This window comes from Armigeres subalbatus, chromosome 2, assembly GCF_024139115.2.
Source record: "Armigeres subalbatus isolate Guangzhou_Male chromosome 2, GZ_Asu_2, whole genome shotgun sequence".
NCBI classification, from domain to species: Eukaryota; Metazoa; Arthropoda; class Insecta; order Diptera; family Culicidae; genus Armigeres; species Armigeres subalbatus.
In genome coordinates, this window is record NC_085140.1 from 425,206,107 (window position 1) to 425,229,867 (window position 23,761).

Sequence of the window (23,761 nt, forward strand, 5' to 3'; positions counted from 1 at the left end):
CTCGGTGTAGCTGCCACGTGTTTGCCGCAGCTCTTGGCGCTTCCAACGGTGAATATCGACGTGTGGGTTCCAGAACCGTTGCCGTTGAAGCCCAGCATGCCCGCAAGCAAAGTTCACCGCTCATCGAAGAAGCTTTCGTCGTAGAAGCCACAAGGTCAGACCCATCTAGTTATTAAGTTTCCTAGAAATAAGATCTAAAACCTTTATACCATCAGAACAGTTAGTGTTGACGTCAACTGAAGATCAGAATAGGCAAAATTGGATGATTTGAATGTCTAAAAATATGAACCATGGTACCATCAACAAAAAGATCTTCTTTTTTAACTGATTCGAGTTGACGTTTTCTCTTGGAGTAGTCTGATTCGGTTCCGATTTTATTTCCACGCCTAAATTAGATTAAATCTCCACTCATTCGGGTTTGAATTCAGGAAATGAAAGGATTTTGAGTTTGGTTTGCTGCATGATTGGAAAGTCAGAATGAGATCGGTGTTTGAAACTCATATCAACCCGCCCGAATAGATTGAGTCTTAGCCGCGCAATCCAAAACGCCTCAGCAGCCTCTCCCCTGGAGAGTGGCGCTAAAGCTGCTGTTGGTCTAGAGGAATAAAGCATTCGTTTCACATGTAACGAAATAGGCATTGAATATATGGTCAGAGGTTCTTAGACTGTGAACACGAACGCATGTTTCATTGTATACCAACCGAAAGTATCAATCTTTTCAGTATCCAGGTGGACACAAGGCAGTTTCCGGCTCCGGAATTTTGCATTTCCACATCACGTTTGGCCGTATCTGAGAAGGTAAAAATAGGAAAAGGTTGATACATTCGCCAAAAAGTTTTAGCTTTGCACCATAGGCGGACAAGTTTATAGTGGTGAGTCTATTCAGAAGCCATCCCTGCGTTCTATTGAAGACAAGGCGTTGTTCAGTTCTTGTTAAAATAGTAGGTACAGGGACATTACGCATCACATCAAAAGACGTTAACGTTCCAGACCATCATGAATACCAGACCAAAGTCCATGTAGCGTCTGCGTACAAGCGGGGGGAATCACTTTAAGGTTTCGGGTAATAATGTTGCAGCCTATATTTCGTTTAGATCTTAAACCTTATGAGTGGTGTTAATGGCATTGTTGAAAGGGAATCGACTATATAAAAGAGATCGAATAAAGCAATGAAATAGAAACCAAAATCAGCGAACTTATCGGAAATCAATCAATCAAGGATAATCTAAAAGTGTCTTTCAATGTAACTTATTTTTTCTTTCATTTTAAAAACACACCATGTTTAAATGCATATTATTAACACCTTTTTTTTATTATTTTGCATTGATTCAGATACACATTTCCAAACATCATTCATTCCGTTATGCTTCCATGTTGTTTCTTCAATTGTCACAACTCGTGGTCGTGACATATTATCATTCCTTGTATTGTTTTACTATTTTCGTGTGATGAATCATCACTGATGATTCGACTTATGTAACGACGTAAGAACTTCACAAAAACTTCTTCATCTCATCAACGTCTTTTCTTATTGAGTTTTAGTGTGGGTCTATGGCCACGAGCTTAAATTCGATTTGTTGTTCCCTTCTCTCTTCAACACCGGATGCCACTTTGATCCATTCCGCCCGCTGTTGTTCTGATGTGTTCAGTTGCGGCAAAACTGGTAACCAGGCCCGAAACGTAATCTAAACGAACTTTTTCTACTTAAATATGAATCATTGCGCAAGGCTAATTTAAATTTAAACAGTAATCCTTTTGAATAACACTAGTTTGTTCAGTTTTAGCACTAGATTTAATTTATTATTCTTTGACTATTAACATCATTCGTGATGAGTGTTTCGCTCACAATTGCAGTTGCGTTGAATATCGCCTCTTATTCGCTGCCAACAGTATATTTGATTTCTTTTAATATACCCCAATCATAAATGTGACGGTTTCTCTGTATTCTTCAATGCACACGCCATTCGCATGCTTTCAGACATTTTTTTACTTTCCTTTTAGTTTCATTTTTTTGGAATGTCGTTTCACTTTTCTTTATTTTTAAATTTTCTTTTATTAAATAATATATTTATGATACAGTTGTATTTGTAATCAGCTAATTTTCTAGCTATTTTGAACTAACTAACTCAAATATATAATTTAGTAGAGATACTACGTATCTAGTTTTAACACTTTAGTTTGTAAATACTCTATACAAAACAAAACAAAATGATTAATTAGCAACTAGTTTGTAACGAACAAGTGATCTAATGAGTTAACGAGCAGCGAAACAAAAAAAAAGATTTAAAACGGTTGAGAAGGACCTTGGGTCGATAATGGTGGTGTGTTCCTATGCATATTGCGGGGACCTGACACTCGTTTGACACTCACTATGATGTGCCAAGTCTTCTCGGGCATCTTAGCGTAATTTTGTTTAGTTTTCGGTAGGGAGGGTTCAATCATACGGTTGAAATTGACAAATTGTCCGCTTGGCGGAGAGTTCGGCTAGCTCTTAGTTATGTGTGCGCCGTAGTCTGCTGTTTGTTCCTAATTCGCTAATGATCAGTAATCTATACAGTAGAGTTAATTCTAAACAGCTGATTGGGATTTCGGAAGGATATCACATCATTTGTTTCATTCATTCCAGTCGCGCACGGTCTGGTGCTCTGGGAAACTTTCGTGCGGAATCTTCTCTGTGTTGTGTAATTTAATTTCGCCGATATGCTCCAAAAGACCTCGAACGACGACCTTCGATTAATTATGGCAGCGCACGAGGATTCGATTACAGTGAAGATTCTGTTACCTAGCGGATCAATGCCAGGTAAAGACAACGTGGGCAAACAGAAGATACACGGTCGACACGATTATGCTGCCGATCATTACTGGGAAACCGACCCTGTTAGAAAAAAAAATGAAAAAAAAATGGTTAGATGGCAAAGAATCGACAAAACATTAACATTGAAAACTCACTTGAAATATTCTATGAATGTAAATCTGTAACCGTGCTGCTCAGCAACACCGGCACACACTACGTTGGCGGAGGCACCGATCAAAGTACCGTTTCCTAAAAAAAAATGAAATAACCATAGTTTCAAAATTTCCCTGGGTTATTACTAGAAAAGATATTACCTCCCAAGCAGGCTCCTAATGCGAGTGCCCAAACCAGTGGTTGAAGGGGCAGACCCAGAGTTTCGTTCTCGGCTAGGCCGATTGCGATCTTGACCATCATCGTCGTCAGCGGGATGTTGTCGACGAAGGCAGAAGCCAAGGCAGAAACCTGTAGATGAGAAACATAATTTATTACTTTTAATACCTCAAATATTGTTTCCTACACATATTCGCATTGGTGTAGTCTTCAGGGGACTAGGTAGGAGTGATTAATTTTAATATTAGTTTGTAATTGTTTTCCAAACAATAACATTTCATCCTTGTACTTATATTATATCAGTCAACCTATGTTATGTTTTTGAACCACGATAGAGAGAAAACCTAACAGCTTATTCAGTTTTCCGCGAGCGGTAATGGCGCCAGACCATTTGCTGGTGAAGTAGATTCACGCCCGGCTATTCGCATACTTGTGGAGTTTATCTTTATTGTTAACTTCATTTTTTCGTATAGTCTAGACGCCGTGTAGTGTCGTTAGCCTATCAATCGGCTAAGAATAACGCTACTGATTATCTGTTCCGATAGTAAAAATCCTTCATACAGGTGACCCCTCATTTACAGTATCTAGCTTTCCGTGCCTAAGAATGAATGGTTAGGGGGTCTAACAAGAACCTAACCTCCTACGGAGCCTGTGGAGTATTCAGGCGCTTTTCACAGTATTCAACCCGAAAAAATCGTTTTCTTTCTTCAAGGGAAATGGTTTGGATAGTGGACGTTCCTCGATAGAGGCTATGCCTAACATTGAAGGCTATTCTGTTGAAATTAGTTATGAATACAGTAATAGCAACATGCGAATTATTGATAAAATCGTTCTATGGAAGGCATCTTCTTATTATTACAAGCGCATCTCTTATAGAGTGAAGCGTTTTTCGCAATCTGCTGCGTGCTCAGTGCTGTACTCTAATTTATTATGGATATTTACTGATAAACCACATCAGTCCAACCAATGGTGAAAACATCCCAATCGCTTATCATTTTCTTATAGAAGGTATCTTCTTTATTGGGGCCCTCCTTAGCCGTGCGGTAAGACGCGCGGCTACAAAGCAAGACCATGCTGAGGGTGGCTGGGTTCGATTCCCGGTGCCGGTCTAGGCAATTTTCGGATTGGAAATTGTCTCGACTTCCCTGGGCATAAAAGTATCATCGTGTTGGCCTCATGATATACGAATGCAAAAATGGTAACTTGGCTTAGAAACCTCGCATTTAATAACTGTGGAAGTGCTTAATGAACACTAAGCTGCGAGGCGGCTCTGTCCCAGTGTGGGGATGTAATGCCAATAAGAAGAAGAAGAATAAGAAGATCTTCTTTATATTACACGTTGACTATTTTCGTATCCAAAGGATTGTGTTCGTGTATTCATTTGGTTATATTTTTATATTATTTTATATTATTTTTATATATTATCGTTATATTTTTCTATTGATTCTTGTGATAACTTGATAGTTTGCTCCTTGAGCCCTCTAATTTTCTGTAACGTTATGCAGTGTGTGCACGTTCGAAAACACATTTCTAACATACCTGCATGTGTTATTTAAATCATGATTAATTCTTCTAAAATCTGTTTGATTACTTTTGTGTTGACCGTGTATCAATCAAACTGCAGCTTAGGCAAAAGTTCTGAATTACCTTCGGGTGTCCCAATGTTCTCATAAGAAATGTTTAGAGATTAAAAGCTCCCCCAGACCTAAACATTTCACCGCAGCGACGGCGACAACTAGTCGTCGCGATTCTATCGTTGGGTCGCTGGAGGCCATGCTCTATTTACGCTTCCATACCAACGGCGACAGAATCACTGTCGCCAAGCGATAGAATCGCGTCGCGACTGTCGCGTCGCGTGTGTTTGGGGGAACCTTAAATCTGCTTATTCAAAGGCTGAATTTCGGCATTTTGCATGAAGTCCCAGCTTATGAGGGGGAAGGGTTCCTTTCTCATCCTTTTCCATCATCCATCATGAAACATTTTAATCCTAGCCCAGCTATGTAGATTGGCGCAACTGTCGTTATGACGCGCCGCATGAAGCTCAAGAATACAGATCTGTGCGAGGAACGTTGGTCAAACTTCGGAGAACATCATATACCTACTACCGGGACAAATGCTGTTAAATTGCGAGGTGAACACGTTCCGCGACATTATGGAGTTGGTTTCCTATAAAGCACTTAGGCACACTCTGCGCTTATGAAGGACGTAGGTGATGATCAAGCACGAGGAGAGCGGTGGCCAAAAGATGGAAATCATCACATGTATCACGGATGTGATCATATACCTCCTGAAAAGCCGTAGCAATTACAACGGAGACTTAAACTAGGTGAGGTCGTGCAGGTTGTCGACCCGAAACGAGCGAGCAGCAAACCAGTAATTTCGAAGAGGAAGACTGCTGAAATGTGCAGGAAGAAAATTGTGCAGATTGCCGACCCTATTGAAAAGGGTAAAATAGTGACTCCGATGAGGTGTGTAGCTGAAGCTCGCCGGGAGGAAGGTCTGCTGTGGGTGGAGTTCGTCAATCCCAAGAAGACGATAATGAGAGAGAATGTACGACGTATGGAAGGTATGAATCTACGTTGCCAGAAGCAACGGGAAGTCTTCCGGTCCGGATGGAATTAGATATATGATGCTGGAAACCATCAACCACAGTATTCATCGATGTGTATATGTGGCATGTCAGTCAGAAAAAAATCAGAAGGGTTATGTACAAGACACAACCGCCCAACGTAAACTACGTAAGACAGTTTGTTCATTGAGGATTGTAGTGCCATCATACATGAATATTTTTAGAAAATTCATTTGATTGCTTATGTCGCTGGTTTCGAACAAAACTAGCGTATCTTAAGATATGAAAATTGTTGGATACGACAATTGTTTAAAAAATTTACTGTGAAAAGCCAAATTTATTCATCAGTGGTAATGATGCCTTTGTTGGATCCGAATTGCCTACATTTGGGTTTTGAAGCATTTGATGAAATATTTCAATAGAAATATTTTCCGTTTGCAACTTTTATTATTCAGAAACATTCCAATCATAGGCATATCTTGTTTTCGTGCATCACTAGAAATCATAAAATGTCAATCATGTACCAAAACCCAATTAATTTGGTGGTGATGCGCGCGAGTAGTAAACGTTGCGGACGGGAAAAGAGGGTGTGTGTTATTACAATCTAACTCCCACTGTCTGGCAGTGTCACAAGTGTTGGTAAAATCTCAAAATCTTACATCTCATCGGCGATTCAAACCATGCGTGAGTCAAATCCCATCAGAATCATGGCCCAGAGATTTGCTCATGATTCGAATCACAATTTGATATTTACGTGTTCTTCATTGTTGAATGCATTGAATTAACTGTTTTTCTTCTAAAACAATGGCTAACATACGCCTCGATTGCGTTTTGACGCCTTTTAAAACGAAATCATTTTTCGGTGAGTGAGCGAAGCGATGTGATTCTGGCCGAGAAACTCAAGCGCGATGCTACCCCTGCAGAATCGCAGGTGAGTTAGCTCGTGCATGAAACCTCGATGATTCAGATTTGAGTATGATTCTACCAACACTGAGTGTCACTATGGATAAAATATTCGTGCAACCATTTTATTAATATCATTGCAAGACTTTTGAATCAGGGATCAAGAAGGTGATAACTCTATTGTAACTCATATAGCCCGTTTCAAGAACGTATGCGTTCCGAAGCTTTTGTCGTGTACAATAAGTACCGCATGATTCATTCCTGTAATAACACTTCCTGAATCAAAGTTAAATCCTTCTGATTCAGGCGCGCATTTAATTGGACAAAATATTATTAGGCCGATATAAATATCTTTTAAAATAAGCCCCCCCCCCCTTCGGATTGTTTTGCTTAAAAATAACAATTTGAGGAGCAACAAAAAAAATTCAGGTAAATTTTGAGAATTTGTAAAACATTCTTTAACAAATCCGAGGAGTTTTCATTCAATTTTTTTTAAACATTTTTATATATATATTTTTTAGTAGCAGACCCGACGAACTTTATTTTGTCTAAAATTGATTTATTCTCTGATTAGTTCTCGAGTTATGCAGAAATTTTTGGTTCATTTGTATGGGAGCCCCTCTTTCCTCCACACGCCAGATTTGGTTCCATTTGCTTGATCTCGAGTTATGATGAAATTGGTGTTTCATTTGTATAGGAGCCAGGTTTCAAAGAGGAGAGGGGTCTCGAACCATCTTAAGAACCTTCCTCGGCACCAAAGACCTCTGCATTCAAATTTTCACGCCGCTCGATTCAGTAGAAGAAGAAGATTACCCCCTCCCACTTGACTTTGCAGAGAGTCGGAGGCCAGTAGACCTTGACCTTGCGTAGACCATAATCTTCTATATAATAAAAATGAGTTAAGATTTCCTTCCTGACGATTTAACTCCCGAACGGCTTGATCGATTTGCAAGATTTTTTCCCTAATCGATTCGTTTTGGGATCCACAAGGTTTGTATATACAAAAAGTTGGTGAATTTAACGGGGAAATGTAAAAAATCAATAGAATACTATTTTGGGTCAGCTGTTGAGGAAAACAAAACAAACGGACGAAAAATGATCAAGAGTGCGGTGCTGCAAATAGTTCATTGTGACATTTTCAACATCCGGACAAAGCTGGATTTGTTTCGCTAGTTTTTAATAAATATGTGTAACGGCCTTATTAGTTTTCAATTTGCAAAAAATGCTCAACATTTTCCAAAGTCGTTTTAAATATAAACATGTTTATGCAATTAAATTGCGATGATTGCATTACTAGCAAGGGCTTTGGCATTGATAACAATTGAACGTCTCATGCCTGCACAAACATGCCCCTATCTGCATCACTTTTTATACACCATGCACTACATTACGCATTTTCGTTACATTTGTTTCGACCGCGGTCACTGGTCCGGCTCCTTTGTTCTACTTTTTGTGCGAAACACCGCACAAAAAGCAAAGTCCAAAAGCCAACCGCACTGAACGGCGACGACCGAAACGTGACTCTTGCGGGCAAGAAAAGAGGGTGCTGCCAAAATGATCCGATACCCTATTTTAACGTCCTAACCCAAAGTTTCAATATAATTGACAAATTGGTAGAGAATTTCCGCGTAGATTGATATATAAATCTCAAAAATCCATCGGAAGATAAAGACGCTATTAAAGTTCAAAATCTTACATGATTTCGTGACGGTCTCGAATTTGGAAATTTTCATTTGTCCCCCTGTATCCGAGTCTTCCCCTTAGACGTAGTTTACGTCAAAAGTGTATGTGGGTATCTGTGAACCGAGCGGCACCGTCTCTACGGCCCTAGTCTCAGGATAAATGGGCAGCCGATCCCATTTCAGAAACCCGTTAAGCCGTGTCCACGCAAGGTACCCAAAAACCTCTACGTAGACATCTGCCCTGAAAGAATCTCCGACAAGCCGGCCTTAGTCCCGACTGATTCCGCCAGTGCTATTGCTGCGCTGCAAAACACCCTGTCAAAACTGTCAAAATGGCCAGAAAAAGCATCCGCGGGCATGTGTACAATGGGCGACACCGTCTCAGTATCAAGGTAAATGGGCAGCCGATCCTAAACCGTCCTCGGAGCGCTATCTTTTATCTCTCATTTCAGAGCGGTCAAATCTGGCTGTCCGTTCCGAGACAAGGGGTCAGCTTAGGTGTTACAGGGAACATAACCTAACTGTGTAGAACAATGCAGCCTTTTTTGTGGAAACCGTGGCTCTGTACATTGCCGCCTCCTATCCTTCCATCAAACCGAAGCTGCGACTGATTTCACCAGTGCCATTTTTAAGGTGCAAAACGATCACCCCAAAATACGCATGGATTCAGGTTATTTTCGATTGCGAACAACACTGTGGGAATAATTTCGGCGGTTGGTCCATAGTTTGATTTCTCTCAATCCAGCCAGGGAGTTCCGAAAAGCATTCGAGGTGCTTTGGCTAACGACACCGCTTGCCTACTAGCTCTCGTCTGCTTCCGCAGAGATGGTATCACCAGTTCTACATACCAACTTGAGCCACCCTGCCAACCCAACCTGGGTGTAAGTCCCACCCATGCCAGTGTGCGTGATTTCCTGGTTTTCCCAGGGTTATAATCCCAGGGTTATAACCAGCATCCTAGGCACCTCAACCCAGGCCGTAATTTCTCTACTCTTTAACCTTAATCTCAACAATGTCATCGGAAGGGGGAATGGGAGTTTGGGGATTTGTTGCTTTCCCTCCCCAACATTGCTAGATCCGTTTCCTCAGTTTGTAACCAACCGACCAAGTCCTGTATAGCAGAATTGGCCAAGAAGAAAACTAAAGGTTTCTGCGGGAGCGTGGTTTAGAGGTGAGGAATTCCCCCGTAATGCTGGGTAAACATCTTTGCGTGGTGTATTACGGTGTAAGGTCTACCACGATCACATTGTCCGCTACAGGCAAATCCTGACGAAACGAATACTTTCCCCAAAATCCAACTCCGTAGTACTTATGAGGGTGTCGCTAAGTCGGGGATCTCTCATTAAGTAAGTACTACATCAACATTTCCTTCCTTTTACAAGTTACGGTGAAGGGCGTGGCCAGTAATAGTAATCCTTATGCATTTGTGATTTTTGTCCTAGATTAAAATCAAGGACCACACCTACCTCGATTACTGATAGTAATCTAAATGGAGATTTCAAAAGAAAAACATGAGTATCACTAGTGTCGAATCTACGAAGTACACCGTAACTATCCCGATCAATAATGCATAACAAAATTATAACAAGGGGATTTATTTATTTCAGAAAAATATTGTAACATAATATGTTATAAATTTGGCTGGTTAGTTGTTAAAATAACAAAAAATATATCAAAAATCCCTCTAGCCGTAACACAATTAAATCAGAGGTTGATACCTTCATATCATTTTGGGCACGGAAATTCAAAATCCCGGCCCCATTTGAAATGCAGGGGGACCAAAATCCGTCGGAAAATTTTCCTAAGGTGTAAAGTAGCCTGCGGTACTGGTTCTGACAACATCGATCCCGTTTGTTTGGTATTGCACAGAAGATGACGCCTCCAGAAAGCGACTACCTCGGGCTTGTGATTCGAGGTAAAGGTAGTCTCACATTTTGGGAAAATTTTCCGCCGGATTTTGGTCCCCGTGCGTTTTAAATACGGCCGGGATTTTGATTTTCCGTGCCTTAATTCCGAAAACATCGCATATGTAAAAATACATAGAGATAAATTTCGCGGATCGAATTCCAGAGGAGTGAGGCTACCTTAATCAAACCTTTAGGGAAGTAAGAGGTGGTTTGACGATCGCGATGTGGTTTATATGCAGGCCATTTATGCCTTTCTTTGCTTGTCGGAAATCAAAATCTAATAGTCTACTTAAATTTTTTCTTTCTAAGGTTTTTTGGCTCTGTCTTTTTGTTCTGTGTACCATGAAGCTCTGGTCATCCATCCAGAAGATAAAAAATAAAAAAGACAGGAACACCGTCTTCGACCAGAGGTCATACAGACTGAACACTTAACACCTAGCATGAGACACTGCAACGGACAGGACACATAAGAGCAAGATTACCGGGCGCGAGTATTAGCCGTTTGGCAGCGCAGTATCATTACTTGACACTTTACCGGTCACTACTAAACGCGCTGCTATAACAGTAGCGCGACTGACAGGTGACCAAATTTAGTAGCGCGGTAAGAGCGCTGCTATTTGAAAAACTAACAACTGTCAAACTTCACCGGTACGGAATACAGCAACCAAATTGAGAGCCGAATATAGTGACCGATACGGAAACGAGTGACGAAACTAAAATGACAGCGCTGCGCGGGTGATTAAAATGCTCGGGACCGATAATGATGCGCTAAAACCCAGTGAAGAAATTTTCGATCACGAAAAGTTTCTTCCTTACCGGTGCGGGAATCGAACCCACACTTCCTAGAACTTGCGTCTAGGCGATGGACGTCGCTAATCGTAAGCAAAGCCCAGATGGTCAATGATGAACTATATTTCGAGCACGACGCTACGCCACACCACCGTTCACGACGTCAAATACCCGGATGAACAGCTGAAATACCTCAAACCTATTTCCCAACCTCGCCAGTTCTTGAGTCGCCACGAATATTTTGGTCTATCTCCCTTCCCTACTAACTGTTAATGATAAGATGATATCACTGCAAAAAATGATACTTAAGAACTGCGTCATCTAGTTCTATACATGACTCGGTTTTATGGATCGATGATATGCTAAGTTTCGTTTTTTCTCTCCGATTGCATTTCAACGATAGGATTCCTAGATATCCGTGGTCTATAGATTGTCGATGAGGATTCCCCACCGTAGAAGACGACTATCCTCCATAGTAATTGATGTTTTGTTTGCGGAATGCCGCAAAGTTGGACCTGAAGGTCGCTCTTTCAGTTCCTTCCCATTATTGCCAGTTGCTCCCTTGGCATTGACACTATCATGAGAAGTGAATAACATGACCTATCAGATTGGTCAACACATTATACAAGTCAGCAGATGTGGTACCACTATGGACTAGCGATGATCGTTGCTGCGCAGATACTTAAACTAGACAAGGTACCGGGTGCAGACGGTATCCAAAACCTTGTACTCAAACATACGATGATTGTCGATCTGGATATGTAATGTTCTGTGGGATTGTTTTTTGACGTAGGACTTACGTCTCTCTTTACTATACCGGGTGTCATTTCAAATTTTTTAAATCGACCGCGTTACGCTGTGTTGAAAGATTTCAAACGTAAATAGCTTTTGCCCTATTGAACAGTTTTCTGCAGTTAACCACTCAATCAACAGCTTTCAAGTATGCCTTTCATATTCATGCTTGATAATATCCGAAAACTTGTTTCAATAGGCCCAAAACTGTTTTCAAAGCAAAATATTGAATTCACGAGAACCTATAAATATGAGTACCGCATCATTCTTGCATCATTCCATTGCCACGCTCTGATTGGTGCAGACGTCAGCGAATGAGCTCTCGCTAGGTCAGGAAGGCATAAAAAAGCGCAGCACGATTTTTTTCCTCTCAATCTGACCCTGAGATCTGACAAGAACAGGCACAGCAACCACAGCATCGCCAGAACTTTTGAAGTGTTGCTCCATCGTCTCAGCCACGCAATCGCAAACTTAAGCTTTCTCAAGAGCAAGGCAGAATCGTCAGCATCATCGGAATTTTCGGTCCGGCATTGTCGAGGCCACCGCACAAAGGAGAAGCCTACCGGACAGTAAGCGCGGCTCGGCGGTGTGACGATAGACTGTCAATGACAACACTGAACAAGATGAATTATTGACAGTGGCTGATTTTCTACCCGCCACTTCCACAGCCAGGCGCTATCGTATATACGCAAATAGCCGGCATGAGTTAACCTCCAGAAATTGATATGGTGAAAGACATCTAACGCGGGTTTTCTCAAAATTAGGAACTTTTCATGAAAAACTTTATGGTACCGGTTATGATGGATGGTGTTCGCTAGTACGCCTACCAAATATTTTTTTTGGTTAAGGTGCTTAAATTTGAGAAATCGTACCTTAGATGCCTTTTGCCACACTGCTTTCAGCAAGTTAACTTCTAGTGTGCCCCTGTACGTTCAAAGTGGACGATTCATTGATCAAGTTTTCAAGATCTACTAAAGAGTTTTTCGCAGTAGAATCGTTTTAAAAATTTAATTAGCTTGCGTGACAACCCTTCGGGATAGAAATTGTGCTTGGGTGCCATTCCAATATTCTAGAGATAAAATTTTATGCGTGATTTTCATAAATAGCGTCAAAACTAACAGTGGATAATTTTTCTGATTTAACCGCGAAGTGGACGAAGGACTTCGCTTGACCATGCCTTCAAAGATTCATAAGATGTCCAAATCTCTCATATAATCTTATTTGGATAAAAAAAAACGATAACAGCTCAAGCATTGATAAACTATCAATCGATTTTCATCAAATGTTGGATTTTTTGGCATTGATAAAAAAATATGTAGATAAACATTGTTTCCGGGTGTTTCCTTCATTCTACTACTAACAATGTTGTCTCAGAAAAGAACACGTACTTCCCACCTGAACTGCAATTCTAAGCTCGCTTGCCCGGCTTATTGGCCTGTATCAAGCGAAAAGTCCCGTTAGGAAATAGACGCCAGCAGCGAGCAACAAGCGTAAAAAAGAAGAAGCCCTTCTCGAACGCGTTGATGATGATGACGCTTTGGCTGACAAAGAAGCGGGATACAAGACACTAGCTGATTGGCAAGAGATAGCCAATTGGGAAGCAGAGAAGATTCAAAATTAAGTAGGTATAAAAGAAAAGTGCTAGAAATTCGCGGTTATTTGAAAAGATCGTTTTCTTACGTTTTGCACTTAGCCGAAGCAAACAGCCTTTTTTAAGGCTCTAAGAGTTAAAAATAATGTTCTTTAGTCGCTATCGCACGCATTAGGAGGCCCTTCAGTGGAGGGGCTGAGATACAGTCTACATCCCCTGCTGTGCCAACTTGTGGCTTATTTCAGGCAGTCCTTCAGTGGGAAGGTTGCCACTGTCGAGGCTAATATTCCGTGACCGGACAGATACTTCCTGAATTTTTTTTTTGATGATTCTTGTTCGAGGTAGATTTGATTTCTGTGTCGGTTTGATGAGAAGATTTTGCCAAGGAATGGTACGCAACGCCGATTATTAGCATTAGCATTAGCATTGAGCAATTCGCACAAATTCGTAGGTGGTACAAGCCTGGACTATTGTGTGAGAGTAGCATCACTTTCATCCGTTACCACAGATATTGATTTGGGACTAATCACTATCTCTTAGATGGAAGCAATGCACTCTCTCCAATAGTCCAGATCTGCCCTGGCCACGTCCTTGCGAATGCTGGGGAAGGATGGTTAGTCGGACACCTAATTAAGAAAGATGCAGAGAACTCTACGACCTCTCATAGGTGCCACGGGAGGTTTTGTTAGTGTGGAAGGTTATAACAGTAGGAATTGTGTTGGTAGAACGTGAAACACAGAAAGAACTATGATAGAAATACAAAGTAGGAAAGGGACGAGCCTGGAATTTAATCCACGACCTCCTGCTCATAAGGCAGAAGCGGTAGCCACTAGACCACCGAGCTCGTCTGGTATGCAACGCCGATTATTTATCCAAAATAGTTGATGTGGAAAATTTGGACATATTATGTATCTTAAAGGCATGGTCAAGTCAAGTCCTACGTCCACTTAGTGGTTATGTCACAGACATTACCCACTGTTCGTTTTTTTAACATACCAGCTGACTTTGTTGCAATTCTGAGCTCAAACGGGCTTCTTGAAACAATATCCAGAACAAAAGAGTGATGGAGGTGTATTCTCCTATATATGTATTTCGGCTGAAAACCTCATATAAACTTGAAATCAAATGCGCCAGCTTATGCAATAAGCTAAATTTTGCAGAGGTTTATTTTCTCAACTAAAGGCAAAATCCTGGGGGTTCCCTGGGGAAAAATCCCCAAAATAGGGAATCTGTTCCATTATAAATAACATGTTCCTTTATCAATAACATTTGCAAAACAGGCAATTTAGGCTCAATTTGTGTCGTGTTTTGTTGTTATCCGGCGTGCTTACTGCTGAAAAAATCACAAAAATGAGAAATAAAACAATTTGAGCACCAATTCTTTGTTTTCGAATGGTATTGATTAGGGTACATGGTATGAATTCAAGGAGCAGTTCCCCTATCTAAATTACAGTCGATCTATTTTAATACTACTCCGGATATTCTCAGAAATTCAAAGAATTAAAGTTTTTGGAGAAACATTTCAAAGGCTAGTGGCTGTTTCTCACTAAACAATTGCTCGCCGATTAAATAGAATTAAAATACCTATTGTTATATTTGAAACTGCCTAATTGTTTTTTTAAAACTAATTTCTCGCTGAACTGATTACCATCCTTAACCCATCCAATTACAGTTCTTATTGTTAGCAGCAAATTATTATTGAATCAACTACACCAACATTGCTGGTGCTCCACTATTACCACGACTTTGGCGCTGCCAGTATCTGCGTTAGCCAATAATGGAAAGTGCCGATAAAATGTTTCGTAGGTTATTCTTAGCTTTTGAAAATAATGTTGTCCAGCAGCCACTTTCCATCCCTTCTAGATATTCTTCTATCAACCCATCAGTGAAAATCGGGTACTTACCCAGAGAATGAGTAATAAGGCAACAGCTAAGCGAGATTCTTCCGATACGGACATAATAACATTCTCCGTCTGCTTTCCGATCCATTCGATCAGCCCGAGCTCGGCGAGCGTTTCCATCAGGATGAATAAGGCAGCAAAGAACAGCAGGGTGGACCACTCGACGCGGGCAATCACCGATTCGATGTCTTCCCTAATAATGTGACAGAAATTGTCAGTGAACATGATATATGTATTTCGGTATGATGAATGGTCATTACCTATCGGCAAGAATTAGAAGCAGTACGGCTCCCAGCAGGGCGGTCCAACCGAGAGACAGCTTCTGTATATCTGGTGCCGAATGCAAGAAGAAGAATGTGATGACGAAGGCCAGTGTAACTGCGGACTTCACCAGCAACACCTTGTTTCTGATCGGGTACTGTGGAAAGAATTGTTCATTTAGAATCTTAATGATCCTTCCCCTAATCGCATTGACATACCTTGGTCTTGAGTTCCTCCAGCGTGGCTTTGTACTCGACCGGCACCGAACCGCTGACTAGTTTCTTCTTCAGTGATCGGGACAACTTGTTTACCTTTTTGAGCAGCGTTTCGCGTACCAGATCTTCGTCCTTGGAATAGGACGATAGCGACGCGGCTGCACGTTGCCAGACGGCGATTTCGTGACGGATTTCCTGAACGTCCTGAGGTTCGCTGAACCGCAGATCACTGATCGTTTTGAACTTCATGCGCAGCTGGAAGTATGTGGTCACCATGACGATCGCGATGGGGATTGCCATGTGCAGTGTGAAAGTGGCGAAATTGACTCCCTAAAAATGGGTAACATTAGTAATAAATGAAAGTTGAAGAGATCGAATAGGGACTAACATTCTTCGCAATGTGACTGTTGGAGGCAATGATGACATTTGGTGGATCACCAACCGGTGTCAGTGTGCCTCCGACGTTCGAGTAGATCACCATCGACATCAGCACCGGCACTGGATTTAGTTCCATTACTTCGCATAATCGTATCGTGACCGGTGTCATTAGAAGTACGGTAGTAACGTTATCCAGGAAGGACGATAGTACGGCCGTGAAAATACACAAACAATTGATCAGCGGCCATACCCTACCGTTAGTCACTTGGTAGGCATATACTGCCAAAAAGTCAAAGATACCGGTCTCCGAGAGGATCGCGACCATGATCATCATTCCGAACAGCAGGAGCAAAGTTTCCACGTCAATCCACGAGATCAACTTTGGCATACTGGGCCTTTGGTCGAGAGCCGCGAGCACACCGATCGCCAACGTGGAAGCCAGCATGGCTGCAAAGGTACGGTTCACTATTTCCCAAATAATGAGAACGTACAGTCCTAGCAGTACTATCGCAGCATAGATGACGCCCGTTTCCTTGTCGATGGGTGTCGAATCGTAGGTGAATAGAGCGGGAACGTCGGCTTCCACGTTGCTCGACAGGTGCACACGAATGACCGCCTTCCCGTTGTTAACCTTTTTATGATTCGCGGTGCCGATGTCGAATACGTGTTTTCGCGTGATCTCCTCCATCCGATCTATCTGGTCGGGATCCATTGGCATCGGTATTAACCAGGCATCGGTAATGTTCTGCAGAAGAGTACGGAAGAAAATAGTTTGGGATTCAATAAATCATGTTCAAAGGCTACCTACCTCGACATGCTTAACATCATGCTCTTGGATGTACGTGAGGTTAGAGCTATTGCTATGGGTATAGAGCAGTTGCAGATTCACTGAGACGTAATTGCTCGTCATATTGTGCTGTTGGTCGTTGAGAAAGGCACCTTTGAGGTAGATTCCTACCCTTGATCCAGGGGGTGTGTCTGGTAGAATATACGCTAGAAAAAAGCATCACAATTATCGAATGCACAGGATACATTTGACAGGGAACATACTTCTGATTCTTCCCTCAGGGATGGACATTTGACGTGGTTCCAGTTCCTTCTCGTTCTTAGACATCAGAAACCCGGTAAAGATGAGCCACACAACCAACAGTATGGAGATCTTGACGTAGCCAAACACCTTCCCTTGTTGGGGATGCGCGTGACCGTGCATACTCTGCATGGTGACCTCGTGCTCGTCCGGTTCGCCTCCGTCCATGGTCGTATTGTGGCCACCGTGTTTCTCTCCATTCTGGTGGTGTTTGTTGCTAGGGCGGGGTGAAGGGGTGGCCGTCGCTGTCGTCGTCGCCGTCAGTTTACCACTGACACTGTCCGTTCCGTCACCATTCTGGCTGGGGTTTGTGACCTTGATTGTGATAAACTCCTTACTATTGTCATCGCCGTCGTCTGCCGAACCGTCATCGTTCGGCAGCGGATCGTCATCGGGACCTGAGAAGAAGCAAAGCAGAAGAAGAAGGTATTAACTCAATCGGGGCGCACATTTATTCAAATTTTGGTATATTCTGAATACGCTTGTTTTGTCAAAATGTAATTGATAACTGAGCGAAAGAACACAAACAAATCTTAAGAATTAAATCACGTATAAAAAGTCAATAGTCAGTTCATGACGCTAAAAGCTGGAAATTCAGATGGTAGAAGTTTTGAAAAGTGTGAAAAAAGATTTTTTTCACATTTGGATGCCTTTGAGTTTGCGACACTAACTTACTATGTACCATGCGTCTCCACACACTGTCCATATCAATCATGATCATCAGAACGTTACGCGATCAATATTGCATAACAAAATTATAACAAGGGGAGTTATAATTTCTTAAAAATATTGTAACAAAATCCATCTTAAATTTGGCTGGTTAGTTGTTGAAGTAACAAAAACCCAACTTAATTCACCGAGTGGTGATACTGCCTTTCTCGCATTTAGCCAAGACACCAATCTTATATGGCCTTATATAGTTCGATTCCATTTTTTTAATAACTTTTGAAAGCAATGGTTTATCGTTATCAAATTCAATAGTGATCAACAAGGCTTTGTCCTCTGTCGAATACAACTTGTTGCGAGAAAATCGGTCAAGAATTACTATATGAAAAAGTGGCTAATGTTTTTCGGTTTTCGTGTGCACACACACACACACACACATACACACGGACAGACAGACATTTGTTCAGCTTGACGAGCTGAGTCGATTGGTGTATAACATCATGGGTCTCCGAGACTTCTATAAAAAGTTTGATTTTGGAGTGAAATGATAGCCTTTTGGTACAACTTTGTTGTACGAGAAAGGCAAAAATATATCTAAACTAATGTTGTTATAATTTTCAGATGAATAAAAAAAGTACACTGTGCAAGATAAAAGAAATCGAGTTCTTTGGAGTGTGTACTTTACTCTGACCTGCTCCCCTGACCGTTATTAATAAAAAAATCTCCATCAAAACTAATACTCCGAGCTAAACTCTAGGACTGAGAAAAAATAGTCGGGTCCGTTTTGGAGTCGTAACTGCAATAAATCGAAGAAAAGCAATATAATATCTCGTCGAACGCATATTTTTTCAACTTCCAAGGTGTCGTCAATGATGAAAGTAGTTTATTTCGTTACAACAAATAGCATTTTGAACAAAAATAGTGGCTGCCACGATATACCAAATGAGTTTTATCGAAGAATAATTGATAATTTAAATTATCTGTATTTCAATCTACATTCATTTCTTACCTACTCAGTATGGTTAACTCTGTATATTTATTTCACCCAACTAGAGGATGCCAGTTTTTAACACAATTTGGCATTATTCATTTGTAGATACAGTTCCGCAGTTCCCTGCATATTGTTTTGGAGACTTTGAAGACAGATCAACACTTGAATTAGTGTAATTCATCATGCATTACATTTATGATTGTTTGTGTCCTGTTTCACTATATGTTATTTACTTAACAAAAAACGTATTTCAACCTTATCTGGATTTGAAACCATGTCTCGAGCCTCGACCATTGCACCATGTGGTCGTTACGAATGCTCATAAGTAAGCGTTTTCATGTGTTGTATGAAAGTAAGGGGGCCCTCCTTAGCCTAGCGGTAAGATGCGCGGCTATAAAGCAGGACCATGCAGAGGGTGGCCGGCTTCGATTCCCGGTGCCGGTCTAGGCAATTTTCGATTTGGTAGACAATTTCCATCCCTTGGCATAAAAGTAAACCTCATGATATACGAATTCAAAAATGGTAGCTTGGCTTAGAAACCTCGCGGTTAATAATTGTGGAAGTGCTGAATGAACACTAAGCAGCGAGGCGGCAATGTTCCAGTGGGGGATGTAATGCCACTCAGAAGAAGAAGAAGAAGAAGAAGAAGAAGAAGAAGAAGAAAAGAAGAAGAAGAAGGTTCTCAACCTTTTTCTTCAGAGGTACCTCTCGAACTCTTGCATGATTTGAGGTACCCTTAATTTTTGCTGTAAATTAAAATAAGCGTTAGTTATAAGATATCTGAAAAATTGGTCTAAAAAATAACGGGAAATATGTTGCCGCTAATCGCAAGTCAGTACCATCTGGATATGGCATCCATAAACAGATGGGACTGGCTTGCGGTTAGCGGCTCTTGAAATGAGGCTGCTAAGCCTCAAGGTATTTAGAAAGAGGTTTCTGAGCATCTTGATACGACGCTTTTGAGTATCTTGAAAGAAGAATTCCAAAGAACTCTTAAAAGGAGGCTTCCGGGTCTCTTGAAAGGAGGCTTCCGGGCCTCTTGAAAGGAGGCTTCCGAGCCTCTTAATAGAAAGGAGGCTTCCGGGTCTCTTGAAAGAAAGGAGACTTCCGGGCCTCTTGAAAGGATGCTTCCGGGCCTCATGAAAGGAGGCTTTCGGGCCTCATGAAAGGAGGCTTCCGAGCCTCTTGAAAGGAGACTTCGGGGCCTTTTGAAAGGAAGCTTCCGGGCCTCTTGAAAGGAGGTTTCCAGACCTCTTGAACGGAGGCTTCCGGGCCTCTTGAAAGGAGGTGTCCGGGCCTCTCGAAAGAAGGCTTCCGCACCTCTTGATAGGAGGCCTCTCGTAAGGAGGCTTCCGGGCCTCTTGAAAGGAGGCTTCCAGACCTTTTGAAATAAAGTGCCTCTTGATAGGAGGCTTCCAGGCCTCTTGATAGGAAGCTTCCGGGCCTCTTGATAGGAGACTTCCGGGTCTTATGAAAGGATGCTTCCGGGCCTTATGAAATAGGCTTTCGGGCCTCTTGAAAGGAGGTTTCCGGGCCTCTTGAAAGGAGGCTTCCGAACCTCTTGAAGGGAGGCTTCCGAGCCTCTTGAAAGGAGGCTTCCGGGCCTCTTGAAAGGAGGCTTCCGAGCCTCTTGAAAGGAGGCTTCCGAGCCTCTTGAAAGGAGGCTTCCGAGCCTCTTGAAAGGAGGCTTCCGAGCCTCTTTAAAGGAGGCTTCCGAGCCTCTTGAAAAGAGGCTTCCGAGCCTCTTGAAAGGAGGCTTCCGAGGCTCTTGAAAGGAGGCTTCCGAGCCTCTTGAAAGGAAGCTTCCGAGCCTCTTGAAAGGAGGCTTCCGGGCCTTTTGAAAGGGGGCTTCCGGGCCTCTTGAAGGTGGCTTGCAAGCGTCTTGAATTCAGGCTTCCGAGCTGCTTGGAAGGAAGTTTCCTACCTGCTCTTGCAACAAAGCAACTGAGCTTTTCGAAAAAAAAAATACCTTTCCAATGTAGGCTTCCGAACCCTTATTAGTACAGAATTAAGTTTAGAAGCGTGTTCTTAACATATTAATCTACATTTTGTTTCGATCAGATAGATTGCACTGAAGATATTTTAAATTTTCTTATTCGACCTTTAGTTCTTTTGATCTGTTTGATTAGCCCTTCATACACTGTAGTGGTTGTGGAGGGTACGTTCAATAGTCTTTGATTTACTCATCAATAAGTTTTGATTGTAATTGTAATACATCTGCCATTACGTATTTTTGTTCGAGATACCCCCTGGGGCCAGCGAAGGTACCCCCAGGGGTACATGTTCCCCAGGTTGAGAACCACTACGATTTGAGATACATTTTACGCCAAAAATTTTTTTTTTGAGAATAATGTTGTTCTACAAAGTTGATCGGAATAGTAAGACCATCATTTTTATTTTGCAGTTGTTTTGCAGAATAATGACATGCAATGTCCTACAAAGTTGTAGCGCAGCTTATTCCAATGAATTTTGCTAAAAAACTTATACTGTAGCTCTTCAGTTAGCTGATTTAGAGCTATATTACCTAGGGGAACGGTTCGCGTCTTCATCTCATAGCTCCAATTTCAATCCCATCAAAAACAAAGCAATGGAAAGGAATTTGGTTTGTTTATTATTTATATGATTTTTTTCAGCAGTGAGCACGCATGTTGACGAAAAGAAGCGACGTATTTCTTTGCTTAACAATGAGATGGACATATGTACAGTGAGATGCAGATCGGAACAGTTCCCCTACTTGAATTGGGGTGTCCCTCAAAAAACAGTGTTTTTGATATTTTTTCGTTTTAGATTTTTCGGAAAAGTCGTCTTCGTGAGACTTTTAGAGCTAAATGAACCGGTGCCAGCGAAAGTGGTACATAAGCCATTTTTGTCGATTTTGTGTTTTTTACACCAACTGCTTCTGTGAGCAAAGGTTTAGTAAGGGAATAACGAAAAAGTGATTTTTGACAACTAAATCTGGAGATATGCACTTTTTAATTTCTGGTATATATCACAATGGCAATTTCATTGCCAGGAAAAATGGTACATGTGCAGTTCTACCCACTAAGATAAGCTTATTGAAAAGAAAAATTTACAACACAGATGTTTCCGCAACAGATTTTCACTCTATTTTGAATTTCAAGATGGTTTACTGTCGTTTAAAATAATTTTAAAAATGTACATGTACCACTTTTACTGTCAACGATTCTCGGTTTCTGTTGCATTTTGTTCCCATTAATAGTGGTACATGTGCCTTTTGTTCCAACAAACTTGAAATTTGTCAAGAAACTTCGCATATTTCTCATTACCACCTTTAGGCACATCACTCATAACACGTTGGTACAGTTGAGATGCAGAAATACGCTAATTTGAATTTTATTTTCGAAGTTTTTGGAAAAATGCGTCTCCTGTAAAATTTACTCATTGTAACATGTACCACTTTCGCTGGCACCGGTTCAAATAAAAATGCAATTTTTGATATGTAAATATGCTCTATATCTTTTGCCAATCAAAAGTTATAATTGTTTTTTCTGTCAAAATTAGGTTTTTTTTCTTCAAAAGTTGTTATCTCCGATTGAGGCAAACCAAAAAATGCGTTTTACACGGCATTTGAGATATGGTATTTTTTTTATCTCAAGATTTACCAATTTGGCCAATGTCATATTCTTCCAAATAAATTGATATTACTCGGCATAGGACAAAGATACAGAAAACATATATGTATCCTGTATCCTCCACCATAGTGGATTGGGACGGGAATGAGGGTGAAATAGATTTTGCCCTTCCTCATATTCCAAATAGGTAAGTACATCGTTAACAATACTAATGCTAAATTTTACTTACTTAAATACTTAAAAATTTGTTTTCCTCATTGTGACAAGGGGAACCAGATGTTATTTTAGTTTTAATGCAAAATGTGACTCTCCAAATCAGTACTAAACCCTAAATGGTTGGAACACCAACATCTGAAGTACAAGAAGTTTAGAAAATTTACTGACGAGATTATTGATCGAAATTGGTTGGGAAAATTTGTGGTTTGATATTGTGATAATGGTGATGTAAACCGGCTTCAGTCTGACGCGGAGTAACTAGGGGCTGTCCATAAACCACGTAGACCAAAATTTCACGTTTTAAAAACCCCCCTCCCCCCTGGTAGACTTTCGTAGACTTTTCCGAAACCCCTCCCCCGCCCCCTTGAAGTCTACGTAGACTTTTCCAAATTTTACAAAATATCATATGTAAACGAAATCTAATTTAATCCTTTGTCCACAGCTCTTGAAACCAAATCTCAAAGTGAAGTAATTAAATTTCCGTTGAATTTGACTGCTTACGCCACTGCATAAAATATGTCACGCATCTGATAATTCTCCACGCCGGTTCAAATTTGTAGAAAACCGAAGAATTTCCATATTTTAGAAAAATTTCTAGTTGAAATTCCGAGAAAGCCAAGTATACATTCCAATACGACGCAATTTACGAAGAAGATCCCGATAATAATCTTTAAAGTTTCCCGGTAATATTTCAAAGAACTCTCCGTGAAAATTCCGATGCTTTTCTTGAAAATTCCATTCAATATCCCATTGAATAATCATCCATTGTAATCGCTAGAATTGTCTTATAAATTCCAAAACGATTCCCGTTAATATTCCGAGTAAATTTCCGTGAAAATTTAGAATTATTTCCCGAGGTAATTTTAAGTTTAAATGGACATCCCGAAATATTTCCCGTGGAATGTTAGAATGGTTTCCTACATTCTTGCAGATTTGGAGCAATTTCCTGAGGAAATTGAAAAAAATCATATTCCAAAGACTTTACCGAAAAATTTGCGGTGGAAATTATAGGGAATTTTCAGTTGTAATTTTGGTGAATTTCTCGGAAAAAATTCAAATAATTTCACGTGGAAATTTTCAATAGTTTCTTCAGAAA

General features: G+C 41.0%; 1 protein-coding gene across 6 annotated transcripts in view; it reads right to left on the reverse strand.

Moving 5' to 3' along the window:
• Positions 1-1,281: 1,281 nt before the first annotated feature.
• LOC134213508 (P protein) overlaps positions 1,282-23,761 on the reverse strand; it is a 198,943-nt gene continuing 176,463 nt past the window's right edge. For all 6 annotated transcript variants that reach the window (XM_062692622.1, XM_062692624.1, XM_062692623.1 and 3 more), the window contains 9 exons: positions 17,163-17,597; positions 16,921-17,105; positions 16,123-16,857; positions 15,738-16,064; positions 15,519-15,676; positions 15,262-15,451; positions 3,109-3,256; positions 2,950-3,043; positions 1,282-2,875 (listed from right to left, as the gene is read on the reverse strand). In XM_062692622.1, coding sequence (XP_062548606.1) covers positions 2,791-2,875; positions 2,950-3,043; positions 3,109-3,256; positions 15,262-15,451; positions 15,519-15,676; positions 15,738-16,064; positions 16,123-16,857; positions 16,921-17,105; positions 17,163-17,597 — 2,357 coding nt within the window. In that variant the 3' untranslated portion in view covers positions 1,282-2,790. The remainder of the gene's footprint in view (positions 2,876-2,949; positions 3,044-3,108; positions 3,257-15,261; positions 15,452-15,518; positions 15,677-15,737; positions 16,065-16,122; positions 16,858-16,920; positions 17,106-17,162; positions 17,598-23,761) is intronic.